The 14960-nt window shown below is 29.8% G+C and overlaps 1 protein-coding gene across 1 annotated transcript; it reads right to left on the reverse strand.

The window, feature by feature from the left end:
• Positions 1–5596: 5596 nt before the first annotated feature.
• On the reverse strand, positions 5597–6910 carry LOC117172987 (speckle-type POZ protein-like). The gene is made up of 2 exons (XM_033361326.1): positions 6743–6910; positions 5597–6635 (listed from the first exon to the last, which is right to left on the reverse strand). Exon 2 carries the CDS (start codon positions 6615–6617, stop codon positions 5688–5690), a length of 930 nt encoding a protein of 309 aa, XP_033217217.1. The 5' UTR covers positions 6618–6635; positions 6743–6910; the 3' UTR covers positions 5597–5687.
• Positions 6911–14960: the final 8050 nt, after the last annotated feature.

Genomic DNA, 14960 nt, shown 5'->3' on the forward strand with positions numbered 1-14960 from the left:
TGAAAATTTCGCAATTTACGATTTACAGAGCTATTTCATGATTTACAGAAAAATAATTTAAACACTTAGAATTTATTTTTTAAATCATTTTTAAATCGTGTGTAAAAAAATACCGTTTTTAGTACGAATTTTATATCAAATCCTAATTTCCCATCGTTTGGGGTATTTTCAGCAAAAGCCCAACGGAGACGGGTTAGTGTTAACCGAAAAAAGATTCGATCATTAAATATCGATAGGTGATTTTTTGGCGCACAGCTAAAACAGGAATCACATTTTTTTTTAATTCATTCTATAAAATAAAAATTGAAAATTTTGATCTTTGCTAAACAAAAATATTGTTATCATGCTAAGAAAATAAACCTTCAGACTTGTTTTTGAAAATAAAAGCAATACATCGATCAAATGCAAGAGTGTTTGCAAGCCACCGCACAGTGGGGCAACTGAAACATCCGTGGACAAACTGAGTTTCTAAAGACAATTATTATCGGATAAATTTTTTTTTTAATGAAAGCTAATAAAATTTCGCATTGAACTGTCATGGCCAATTTAAAATTTTTTCTTTATTGTTTTATTTAATAACAAAAAAAATTAACTTTCGAAGTATACCTGTTTAAAAAAATGCTTTGATTAAATCAAAAATACCTACAAAACTGAAAGCAACTATACATAAAACATATCCAATAGCGATGCAAATGTTTAAAAAAATTACATCAAACTCTCGTTTTCAGTCACCCCGTTTTCTACCTTTCTAGAACTGTTGGCTCCCGCAGTGTCTCAGGGGAGCAGGGCGAGAGCGGTTACGACATTATACATTATATTCCAATTGGAAACGAGTCAGGTGAGTCTCACTGTTTACATTTCAATCCCTCCGAAATCAGTCCAAGGTTATTTGAAGGCAACCCCCGACATTTGACTGAAAGCGAGATTTTGATGTACTGAATTCTTCATAAAGAAATAATTGAATGGAAACGGTTTCGTGGGGATTAGCGGCGATTCGCCAATTGAATCGCAGTAAATTTGAACAATTTATAGAACAAAAAGAGTTTTTTAGTTGAATTAATAAAATTTAATAAATAATTGTTATTTGAAAATCAATTTTTATAAACAAATGTATATATTGCATATTTTCACGAAATAAAGTTTTTTCTATAGAATGAATTATATATAACTTGAAAATAAAACATAAGTATAATATTTAGTCACAAAATAAAAATTAATAATTTCTTAAACTACCTTAATTAACAAATGCACAATTCGGCTATTTCTGACGGCACAAACTTCATTTTTCCGATGCAATTAACTGTAAATAACTAACTTCAACATTTTTAAGAACATCTTGATGACAGTAAACAATTTACTATTGTAAACAATCATTGTTTGAACTAATTTTTCTTGTTTTATGTATTTATAAATAAAATACTGCTTTTTTCATGAAATCAACAACCACTTATTTAGCAATAATTTGTTGTTATGCATCGATAAAATTTGATACTTGTTTAACTAAACTTAATTAACAAATCCATTATTTGGCTATTTTTCAGCATTTAAACTTGTGTGTGTGTTTGTGTGTGTAATAAACTGTTAATAACACGTTTTTTAACTTTTTTTAATAGTTCGATAACGATCCACTACTTTTTATTTTTATTAATAAAAAAAAATGAAACAGTAAATAAGTTTCATTATAAAATCATCAATTTTTATCAACTTATGGCAAGGAATTATTGCTAAGTAATTTTAATTGTATTCCACAAGAAAAAAAAATGTTAGTCCACAAATGCGTTAGTCGAGAAAAAATGGTTTACTACATTGTTAATAGAAATAAAAATAGTGGATCGTTAACGAATTTTCAATAAAAGATTCAAAACACACACAAGCAAGTTCAAATGCTGAAAAATACATAAGTAATGAATTTGTTAATTAAGTTCGATTAAGCTATTACCAAATGTGATCGGTTCATAGAACAAAATAATTTCTAAATAACTAACTGTTTAACACTTGAAAAAAACGGTATTTTATTTGTAAATACATAAAATGATAAAAATGTGTTTAAACGATTGCTGTTTACAATAAAAAATTGTTTAGTGTCATCAAAAGGTTCTTGAAAATTTATTAGTTAGTTATTCACAGTCAATTTCACAGAAAAAATCAAGTCTGTACCTTCAAAAATAGTCAGGTGGTGCATTTGTAAATTAAGGTAGTATAGACAATAATTACCTTTTATTTGTTGACCAAATATGATACTTCGGTTTTATTTCCAAGTAATATATAATAAATTTCATAGAAAAAATTGATTAGTTCCATAAAAAACTCCTTATATGGATATTTGTTTAAAAAATTGCTTTTAAAATAACAAATTATTTATTAACTTTTGTTGATTCTATTAACAAACTCTTTATGTCCATAAACTGTTCAAATTTAGTACGAATAAAGTGATAAATCGCCACCAAACCATCAAACACTTTTCATTCGCTTATTTATTTATAGCAAATTCAATAATTTTTTGAAACTTGCATTTCTATTAGACATCTTTTTTTGAATAGTTTTTTTCTGTTTTCTACATATTTTTGATTGAATTAAAGCATTTTTTTAAACCGGTATACTTTGAAAGTCCATTGTTTTTTTTAATTTTCGTCATCAAATAAACAAAAAAATAAACAAAAATTTTAAAATACGACGTGACAGATCAATGCAAAATTTTAATAGATTTTATTTTAAAAAAAGTTAAACGCGGATTATAATTGTCTTCTAAAAATCAATTTGTCCACGGACGTTTTTTGCCCCACTGTGCGCCGTACATGGTCGCTAGAAGAAAATACCTTCCACAGGGGCTTCATAATTTGATTTGTAAACAATTTGTTCTACCGTGTTTCAAAATATGACCAAATCTTTTTTTTATTCTGTTTAAAAAATTCTGACAAGGTATATTTGTCTTAAAAATTACGTCTCTGGAAACAAAAGTTTTCCGTGAATTTAAGAATTCAAACAATTACAATCACATTAGCAATATTGTTTTGTAATTGACTTTTCGCTTACAGTCGCTTCATACGAATTTTTTTACATGTTTAAATTGCGAAAAACATGGTTAAAATAATTTTGTTGTATCATTATTGAAACTAGGTTTTTTATTTTTAATGAAATAGTTTATTTTGATTCTTAAAATCATAAACAAACTTTTTTTTAAATATAATTTTGTCACCAAAATTACCTTAAGATTTGTACAATAAAAAAATGGTTTAATGCTTACAGCAGATGTTTTGAAATTGGTAATAAATTAAAGTAAAATTTTTATTTAAAAAATTTTTTCAAGCAAAAATGTTTCAGTTGAAATTGTTACAAATATGAACGGGATAGAAAATTCTAAACGTAAGCAAAATTATTAGGCTTAAAAAACATAAATATGAGAAAAACTGAAATTGGATTAAAAGAGGGTAAGATTGTTTAAAATAGGAATAGGAACAAAATTAAATACACTTATGTTTAATTTATCTCGAATTTTCGCAATTTTTTCTGGGATTTATTTGAATTCAGGAACAGGTACATCAAAATTCAAAGTTGAATTTACTCGAATTCCCCATTTTGTTTAAATTTAATTCATTTGAATTCACTTTCACTGGATAGAAAAAGATTTTTAAAAATTGTAATGAAAAATCATAAAAAATTAAAGAACAGGATATAAGAAAGTATAACATTTACATAAATTTATACAAAATTGAAATTGAATTTTGGTTCATTTATCTTAAGTTATCATATATTACTCAAAAATTTATAAAATTCCGAAAATATATGAAAATGTTTAAATTTTAATATTGGGTCATTTATGGTTAGTTTCCATATTTACCTGTAGAATTATCATGAACAGCGGAAAATTTCCGGAAATTTATAGAAATTTTTGTATCGAATTTTGTCTGATTTATCTTAAGTTACCGTATAATACCTGTTATATTACCATAAATTACCAACAATTGCATAAATTTCCGAAAATTTAGGAAAAAATTTAAAAACTGAATTTTGGGGAATGTATGTTAATTTACCATATTTACCTGTAAAATGACCATAAATAACCGAAAAGTTTCATAATTTCCGGAAATTAATGGTCATTTTTTTATTGAATTTTAGGAATTTTGTGGAAAGTTACCATAAATACTAAAAATTTTATAAATTTCCGAAAATTTATAAAAATATTGAAAATGAAATGTTGGACAATTTAGGGTAATTTTCTATATTCGCACGTAAAATGATCATTAGTATCCGAAAATTTCCATCTGGAAATTTATAGCTATTTTTAAATTAAATTTTGCTCAATTTATGGTAATTAACCATAAACTACCCTTCACTATAAATTACTACTAATTTTATCATTTTTCGTGAATTTATAAAAATGTTTAAAATGGAACTTTAGGTCAATTATAGTAATTTACCATATTTAAATGTAAAATGTTCATAAATTACCGAAAATTTCCATGCATTTCCGGAAATTCATGAACATTTTTTTATTAAATTCTAAGCATTTTATGAAAAGTTACCATAAAATACCAAAAATTTCCATAAATTTTTAAAAATCTTTAATATTGAATTTTGGATCATTATAGCAATTTACCATATTTACCTGTAAAATTACCATAAGTGACTGAAAATTTTCATACATTTCCGAAAATATATGGACATTTTAAAATTACGTTTATGGCAATATATGGTAAGTTACCATAAATTACCAAAACTTTTGTAAAGTTCTTGAAATTTATAGAAATGATTGAAATTGAACTATATGTGATGTATGGTAAATTACTATATTTGCCTGTAAAATTACCATAAATTACCACAAGTTTCATAAATTTCCGGAAATTTAGAAAAATGTTTAAGATTGAATTTTGGGTAGTGCATTGTAATTTACCATATTTACCTGTAAAATGACATTTCCGAAAAATATTGACATTTTTTTATTGAGTTTTAGGCATTTTTGGAAATTTATAAAAAAATACTAAAATTCTCGGAAGTTTATGAAAATCTTTGATCATGAATTTTCGGGTATTTACGGTAATTTACCATATTTACGTGTAAAATCACCATAAGTGACCGAAAATTTTCATATATTTCCCAAAATATATAGACATTTTAAAATTGCATTTGTGGCAATGTATGGTAAGTTACCATAAATTACCAAAACTTTTACAAATTTCTGGAAATTTATAAAAATGATTAAACTTTAATTTTGTGTAATGCATTGTAAATTACTATATTTGCCTGTAAAATGACCATAAGTGACCAAAAATGTCCATAAATTTCCGGAAATTTATAACTATTTTTTATTGAATTTTGGGCCATTTATGGTAATTCACCATAAATTACCTTGAATGTTACTAAAAAAAAATTTATAAATTTTCGGAAACTACCCTAAATTGTTGTAAAAATTTGTTTTAAGTATAAACAGTTAAATCAGTTATATCGAAACTCTTTGTTCTAATACCAACCAAGAATTAATTTCAAGTCATCGTATTTACCATGATCTTAAATAATTTTTATAAAAATCTCATACATTTTATATAGCCATGGATATTATTTAAGTTTAAATTTCCACACATAATTCAAGCACCTGTTTTAAAAAATATACAGTGTTCTCAATTATCATAAAAATTAAAATATAAAATCTAATTCCTATATCGCAGGACTAAAAGTAAATAAAAAATGTCTTAAATTATCACATTTTCTTCCTTATTTTCGGATAAGCATAATCGACAATACAATTCTAAATTTGCACAATTGTGTCTCTTCGCGATTTGTAATAAGTAAGAAGCCTTTTCTTTCGTCGATTTAGCGATCAGAAATCTCTCACACTTAATTTTTAAATCCTCAAGTAAATATTTATCAGCAGCTATCAATAATTCGGCAGCAATTTCACTCATACTTTCAATCTCAGCATTATAAACGTATCTAAGCAAAGCTTTAAAAACCTCGGGTCTGATATCCGATATTCTGGCCTTGCTATTTCTCTGCTCGGAAAACTCGTGAGTGAACATGGCCAAAAATGCTGGACTTCGAATAGCTAAGATTATTTTATGAGCTCGAAACTCCTGATCGCCAATTAAGAAAGTCACGTCACAAATTGTTTGGTCTTCGAGAAATCTTTCGAGATTGCTGAAAGCTGGAGAGACATTTGAATCGGTTGTGTATTCAGTGACAAGATCCTCGATTATTTCGATTTTGAAAAGAATTCTTAAAGCGTTATTGGCCAAATATTTTTGCTTCTCTCGAAGAAGTATTTTCACCGGTAAGCTGACTCGATACAAAGGTCGAATGAACATTTTGGACTGCCAGACGGTTTTACCATCTTTATCAAGAATTGAGCAAACATTTGTCACGTCCTTCGGAAATGCAGGAATGCTGGTTATTTGCAAGAAACAATAATCATACTGGAAAGAAATCTTGAATGATTTGTCCCTGTTATTACTTTGCAGGAGAAAAGCAGAAGATTCCAAAACTGGAAAGCGTTTTTTATTTCGATCCGAACTCAACGAATGAAAATCAGTTATAACCCATTTTAGCTTGGCAGCAATTCTTTTCAGTCGAGTTTCACTGCATATCTGGATCTCGCTTTGCTTTAGCTTTTCGGTGTCTGTCATAATATTCCGTTAACTTTCCTGAATAAGAAATGGTTTTTGAGCTTAAAAAGGTGTGTTATAATTTTAAAAAAGTTAATTCTTTATTTATTTAGAATTTAATTTTAAATTAAAGTTAAGCTACTTACGTTTTGAATGAGATTAACACAGATTTTTATGAGGTGCTACAAATTCTTCTTAAAGGAATTGAGTATTAATTTAATATAATTATTCCTTGCGAGTATATCATTTCCTTTATGGCATCAAGTTTTGACAGTTTTATTCAATTGTTTCTATTTAAAAAAGTTTTGTGATTGATACACCTCAGGATTGAGCATTAGATATTTTCACTTCAATTAACAGCTAACTTCACTTGGTTGATTGCTAAGGAGAAAACAATGGACAAAATGCATGAGATTCGGTCCATTTTTGCCCTATTTTGCTAATATCTTCGTAAAAACCCCGAAGTAGAATAAGGAGATCCCTTTCCAATGCTGCCTTTGAAAAATTTGGACGCATAGATTCGTATTTAGTTAGTTCGCATCGTTCGTAGCGCCACTTGCGGAAAAGCTTTGAAATACAAGTTTTCCAAATGGCATTATTTCTAATTAAAAGCGTTCCAAATTGAAAAATAGCGGGCAAAAAATTCTTTTTTTAATGGACAATTTCATTAGAGAACAATCTTATTTTGAATTGAAGAAGCTTGAATCTGAATAATTTAGGAATAAAATTCCGAAAATAAGACAAGTTAAAAGCTTAAAAAATGAAATATTTTCAGATTAAAATTTTGAAATGCGCAACAACTTTCTTCTGAAGATTATCCTTTTAGTTATAAATCTTATTATTCAGTTGAAAATTTAATCATTTTCCTAAAAAGCATCCATTTTTGTTGCAAATTACTTTCTATTCTTATTTTGGTGTTAGTACGTGAACTGAAATCTTCTTTGGAGGAAAATTTAACTATTTTTTAAAGTTTTTTTGTTTAAATCACCTGTTTTGGTAAAAATTTAATCTTTCGTTTCTTCTTTTTTTCTTATTTTTAACATTCCTTTTTTTTTGAAAATTTTTTCTTCTTGATTTTAAAATTCACCATTTCATCTGTTTTATGTCAAATGTCACCTTTTTTGATAAAAGTGCAACTTTTTGGTTGGAAATTAAACTAGTATACTATTTTCTAATTTGTGTATTTCGTAGAAAATTTACTTTTTGTTTAAAATTTATGTTTGGGTGTTGATAAATGAACTAAAATCTTTTCTGGATGAAATTCCACTTAAAAAGATAAATTTTTCATTTTTTATTATAAATTTATCTGTCTTAGTACCAAGTTTAATGATTTTTGAATAAAAATGCAACTGTTTGATAGAGAATTCAACTCTTTTGTAAAAAATTCATCCTTTATGGTTGAAAAAATTCTTTTTTTTATTGAGAATTCAATTTTTTTCGTAAAAACTTATTTTTTTGTTAAAACATTCAATTTTTTATCTTGCAGAGTCAACTTGAATCTTTGTTGGATAAAAACTCAACTTTTTTGTAGATAAAAATTCTTATGCTTTTAAAGAAATTTCATCTACTTTTTAATTAAAATGCAATTATTTGGTAGAGATTTCAACTTTTTTTTAAAAATGAAAATTCAACTTTTTGGTTAAAATAATTCTTCTTTGCTTGAGTATTCCAATAATTTGTTTCAAAGATTTGGTTGAATCACTTTGTTAAGAAATCACTTTTTGCTAAATATTTATATTTTCAGTTGAAATTTCATATCTTTAATTGAAAGTTTGATTATTTTGTTGAAAATTAATATTTTTTATTTCTTATTTCTCTATTTGAAAATTTAACTGTGTGGTTGAAAATACTTTTTTTGTTGGTTTGAAATTCATTTTTTAAATGAAATTGTATCATTTTCCATTTTTTTAAGATTGATCTTTTTTAGTTGAAAATTCGCCTTTTTTGGTAAAGAAATAATTTTTTAGTTTGAAATTTCATTTTTGTTGAGTAAACATGCCTCAGTTTCATGGAAAATTAATTTTTTGTTCAAAAGTCATATTTGTTTTCTGGATTGAAGGTTCAATAATTTAGATAAACTTTTATTCATATTTTGAGTGAAAAATCTTTATTTGTTGGAAGTTCCGTTTAGAAAATATTATATGTTATAAGTATTACCATTTTGAAATGCTGGTATTTGAATATTAATGATTTTAAATTAAAAATTAGTCAAGGAAAAATAAGGGAATTTTGAAAGGGTTTTGAGTTTCATATTTTTTCGCAAGTGGCGCTACGAGCGATGCAAACTAAATCGGAATTCACGCGTCCAAGCATGGAGAATAGACATAAGGAGGAGCCCTTTCGGAGTGTAACCGAAAATAAGTAAATTTTTGTCGTATGGGCATGGTTACAATAATTTCCGTTCCCGGGTATAGCGCTAATGTGGCACGGGGATAAAATGACAGCTGCCTATATTTACATCTTTAACATTGACAGAGTTTGCATTACATATTAAGGATTGTGATATTTGATTTAAATAGATAAATTGTTATTTATGTAAAAAAATGTTTTAAGAATCTGGTTTATCGCAAAACATTTAATCGCTGTGATCCTGCAATATACGAGGTAAGTTACATTATATGGTGATATGAAAAATAAGTATATAACTTACCAGGTTTAAATTTTGTATGCTTACGCATTATCGCGCTGGTACCAAACTTTCACTTAAATGTAGCAGTTTCTATATTTCAATAATCTTGGCATGGCTCAAAGAAATTAATTCAGCGATTTAAGAATTTTGTATTTTTCTTTGAGCCTTGAGGTTATATTTACACAAAACCATGACGGCGGCCATCCATACTCGTGCCACTCTAGCGCCGCGCTCGGGAAGATTTAGCATTTCGATGCGTTTTTGTACATCCGACAGAAAAATGCTCGTTTTTGGTGAAGTCAATGTACAGGACTTTGGGCTCCTTTTGTCTATTCTCCGTGCGTCCAAGTTTTCCGGGAGTGGGTCTCCTTATACTACTTCGCGGTAAAAACTAACCTAATCTGTAAACGTTTATTGGAAAAATAGTTTGTTAAGAACAATTTATTGATATAATAAATTGATAGTAATTATTCGTTACGAAGATAATATAAAAATGAAGTTAAGTATCATGAATTTGGTACAGTGTTTTTCACTGAACATCCAACGAAATGAAGTCAGCTGACAATGAAGTGAAAATGCCTTATTCTAATATTACGGCACCCTCGGTCGGTAACGTCAAAATCTATAAGGATCTACCCCTCTCTCGGTCCCTGCTTGGTGGACTGCAAAGGAACCCAACCTATTCCCAAGTTCCGATCTGGGCCCGATCGGATTTTCCACATGTGGCCATAAGGGGGCAAATGGTGTGGCTCGCATCGAAACCACGTCGGGCCCGGTTAGGCTTCACAAGATTTTTAAGTTTTCTGTTTAAGATTACGATTAGATGTTTATTATATTTTTAATGTACATGACTGATTGTCAAAAAGTTGACTATTTTAAGCCTCTATCATTTTTCACATATCTTGTAATCCATTTTTTTAAATATATCCGAGAAGAGTACTCATATCCGGGCACAATTTAAAGAAGTTCCAAAATTTTATATGACTTTATTTAGAAATTATAAATAAAAATGTTTGAAAACTGTCAGGTAATGCGATGTCCCAAATTACAAAATTTAAAATAGAATATTGCTAAATATTGTTAAAATTTGTTTAAAAAATAACTTGGTCTTATCAATATCAATTGAAGTTAGTTGCAAAAAGGATTATGGAAGTTTAAGTTGAATATTTTACAGTTCTAAGACAATTCTAAGAAAAACTCGAAGAGTGTGATTAAAACTATTTAAAATACGACATGGATTTCTTAGCTAAGGCTAAGGAAGATTTTCATGCAGTTAAAAATGAGTATTTTCAAACAGCAATACATTATAATTACTATTTTTGCACAATGTGTTCTTCAAACTGTCATATTTATCAAACTATTAATTCAAAATTGTATCAAACAAGATAATATTTATAATTGAAGATGCGTAGTCAACATCAAATAAGTCCCGCAATCACAGATATTTTCTATATTTTTAATAATTTGTACCTGTTTTTAGAATGTTTAAAAAAATTCTTTAGGTGACTTGGCGTTAGGGGCCTCTCAAACTGCCCGAAAACCATTTCCATTCATAAAGTTCTACATCAACTTCCTATATGTATTCACATCACTGAAAAAATTCAGTACTCAAGTGAGGCTCCATGCTTTTTATGCAAAAGCATAGCTATTTCGAAAAAATAAATGAATAAAAACGAAAAAATGTTAGAAGAAAAAGTAGTTAAAATGAATTATTAATGAATGCTTAATTTAAAATTACCGCGCTTATCTTCAAATATTTCGATTAGTCCACTGTTCGCATTTGATTGTTCGCAATGGAGGTATGCAGCATTGTAAAGCGTCATCATTTTGAATGCATTTACTATTAATGTGAATAAAGAAAATGTTTTCCAGCTTTTCCGAAATTTTTTTGTTGTTGCTTATAATGTAAAAATAGAGGTTACTTGATACAGAATATAATAATTTTCGGATAAGTAACATTATATATTAAATTATTAAGCCATTTCCCTTTCGGGGTAGGCGTGACTCACTCGGTGGGGAAAGGAGTAATGTGAGGAAGGGATAGAGAATTTTCAGATTGATTCAGAATTCTCGTGATTTATGTAAATAACACGTTCGTTCCGCAACACTGCTCCGAACGAGGTTGCTGATCAATCTCTCTAGCAATCACCCCAAGTGAAGATCCTTACAAAGTCGTTATGTAAGGTTCCCCACTTGGGTCCACTATTGTCCGCGGTCTTTTGTTTCAGGCGTCATTCACTCTACTGACATTTTTTTTATTAACTATTTGCCGTCATACTTTTCTGTCCTGACCTACTTATCTAACTTCTTCTATGTCCATGCATATTTTCATGCAGGCTCTCGTATTTCGGTGGCTTCTTTTGTCTCTTCTAACTAGGGTCTCATTCACACATTCTAACCATTCTTTCCGCGGTCTACCTCTGGGCACGCTGCCATTTACCTTACCTTGATACACTTATTCCGTTAGTCGTTCATTTGGCATTCTCTCAACATGCCCGAACCGTCTTAACCGATTTCTTCCCCACGTGTCTATTAGCGTCTCTTCTGCGCCACATTCTTTCAGAATTATCTCGTTACTCACTTTGTCCATCATAGTTTACCCGTATATTATGCACATGAATCTCATGTCAATTTCGTTAATTTTACTCTTATCTTTTTCTTGATAAGTCCATGTCTCGCTACCGTATAGTACAATCGGTACAAATATAGAATTATGTGCCCACTTTAGCTTTCTTTGATATATTTTGACTTCTGATCAGGGGACCTGCTCTGCCAATAACCTTCTTACCTTCGTTTACGCATCTATCGAATTCCTCATCTATCTTCCCGTCCCTAGTAAATAAGCTACCAAGGTAAACGAACTTATCAACTTATTCAATTCTCTCATTATTCAATGAAATATTGCATAGTGTTTTCTCACTCTTTCCTTCGAACACCATAGTTTCTGTTTTATTTGCGTTAATTTTGAGGCCTATGCTCTTTATGCTTGCAGTAAGTTTATTCAACATTCTTTGAAAGTCTTCGATTGAATCTGCTATAAAAACCTTATCATCTGCGAACGCTAATCCACGTACTCTTACTGTTTCGAGATCCACACCGTCTTCGTCGAAAAGAGACATTCTGAAACACTTGTAAATAAATAATATAAATAACCATGAAGATATAAGGGATCCTTGTCTAACTCCTTGAATAATATCTAAACAGTCACTCAATTTCCCATTTACCCTTACACTCACTTTCCTACCCGTATATATTGTTTTTATAACTTGTAGGAGCCATCCATTGACTCCATATTCTTTCAAGACTTCCCAAAGTTTACTTCTATTTACCTTGTCAAAAAAAATTTCTAGGTCAACAAATGCACAGAAAACTCTTTTTCCTACTCTCAAACTTTTTTCTGTGATTTACCTTAAGCTAAATATTTGATCCCCACATGACCTTCCTGGCATAAACTCACTTTGCACGTCCCAAATCTTTTTTTCTGTTATTTTCATTACCCTCCGAATAAGTATTTTTGAGTATATTTTGCTAGCAGTACTTAATCAGCTAATACCTCTGTAATTATTGCAGTCGCTATTATCTCCCTTTCTTTTGTATACTGGTATGATAATCACCTTTTTCTAATTGCCTGGGAGGTCTGCTATCTCGAAACATAAATTTATCAATGCGCAAAGTCTATGTGGTATGCACTGACAACCGTTTTTAAGCATTTGAGCATCAACACTGTTTACCCCGGCAGCCTTACCGTTTTCAAGTTCTTAATTATATTCCTAACCTCAGTAATACAGTTTTCTAACGAATCGTGTGCTACATCACAGTTTTGGCACCTTATATCTTTATCTCCTAAATGTCCCCTCAAATAGTCTCTGAAAGCATCTAGTATTCCGTCTGCATCATATAGCATTTACCCATTACTATTCCTCATGTTGACAAATTCTGTACATTTATTTCTCTTCATTTATTTATAAAGCAGTTTCTTGCTTCCTTCAAAGTCGTTTTTTACTCTCTTCTCTTCTCTTGCTCCATTTTTATCTTTACTCTCCTTAATTAATCGTTTGAGTATTCTCTTTTCTTGTCTGTAATCATTTATACGTCTATTTCTTTCCTCGTCGTTAAGACCTGTGTTGTTCAAAGTTTTCCTGTACGCTTCTTTCTTTGCATTTTGGGCAGCCTGAATTTCATCATTCTACCACGCATCACCAGACATTCTTTCTACAACCGCGGTACTTCACACTTTGATCGCACACCTAACAATGATATCCCGGAACATTCTCCATGCGCCCTCATATCTTCGTTTTTTATAAGCTCCTCCCATGTTGCCCTATCTATGCCTTCGATTATCTTATTTTGGAAATCTATTCGCACATCCGGTTTCTGTAAGTTCCCAATTTTTATTCGCGTTTGTTTTGTTTTCTTTGTTCTCTTTTTTCTCTATCGCCGACCTAAGTTAATTTTGGAGATCAGAAGGTAATGATCAGTGTTACATTCAGAACCCCTCATGACCCTTGTATCTTGGACTAACTCTCTTAGTCTTTCATCCGCAACAAAACAGTCAATTATACTGTGGCTATTTCCTTTAGACCAGGTGTACATGTGAATCATTTTATGCCTAAACCAAGTATTTGTAATAAACAAACCCGTTTCTAAGGATAGACCAACTAATTTATCTCCGTTATATTTTGTTCTTGGATCCCCAAAATTACCTAGCACTCTTTCTGTATATTGATTTTGGATGCCTACCCATCCATTCATATCTCCTAGCAGAATTATTCTTTCACCAAGATCGCAAATATATATTGCGTCATTTAAAGTGTCCCAGAAGGGGTCTTTTACTTCTCTGGGATCACTGTCAATTGGCGCGTAGCATGCAATGATAAATAATCTTCTGATTTCAACTTTCATTGTAGCCCACAGCAGTCTGGGAGATACAAAATCATGATCTCCGAGATGCTGCTACGCTCTTTCATTTAAAATCAGACCTACTCCTTGCCTGCCATGTGATTTACTATCTACTCCTGACCATATTTCCAATTTCTTTTTTTTCGCATCCCTTTTTCGTTGTTTTAGGCACACATAAAATATCCAGTTTCCTCGCGTCCATCGTTTCTCGCAATTCTTTTACCTTAAGGTCCCTTAAGGTCCCACCAAACTTCAGTTAATAAGGGAGGGTTGGGGGGAGGTCAGAACTGGAACCGAGAGACTCGTCTTGAGTTTGTGTTTTTATGCCTTCTGGGCACGACACCAAAGACTTATATATATATATTTATTTCTTGTTTTTGTGTGTTTATTTTAGCCCTAAATCTTTGAATTTATGATAAAAAGAGACCCCCCCCCCCCGGTTTAAAATTTCAGCGTGATTTGTTGTTTTTAGGTTTAAAATTTCTTTTTTATCGTAAAATTATAATAAATTGATATGAGTTACTTATCTTTAAGTACTTTTCCGGATTTCCTAGCATCTGCATAATGAAACGCAATTTTAAGAAAGTAGAAATATTCAAACGTTAGAATTTTCTATTTGACTTTTTCCCCAAAGTCGAGATACGTGACAATACTCTTTTAGAGCTATTGCGAAACTGATATAAAGGACACAGAGAGCTCAATATGTCTAAGGAGTTTAATTTGATAAAATCTCCTGTATTTTTCGATACACAGCAAAACTTTTCACACCAAAAAAACAGTTCAATTTTTGAATTTTCTACTAAATGCACAGATAAATAATTTAGCTTATAAAATAA

The sequence above is a fragment of the Belonocnema kinseyi genome, chromosome 5 (genome assembly GCF_010883055.1).
Source record: "Belonocnema kinseyi isolate 2016_QV_RU_SX_M_011 chromosome 5, B_treatae_v1, whole genome shotgun sequence".
Lineage (NCBI taxonomy): Eukaryota > Metazoa > Arthropoda > Insecta > Hymenoptera > Cynipidae > Belonocnema > Belonocnema kinseyi.

What these genes read in the sequence shown, in the direction of transcription:
- LOC117172987 (XM_033361326.1), bottom strand. Translation starts at nt 6,617, where the DNA reads ATGACAGACACCGAAAAGCTAAAGCAAAGCGAGATCCAGATATGCAGT.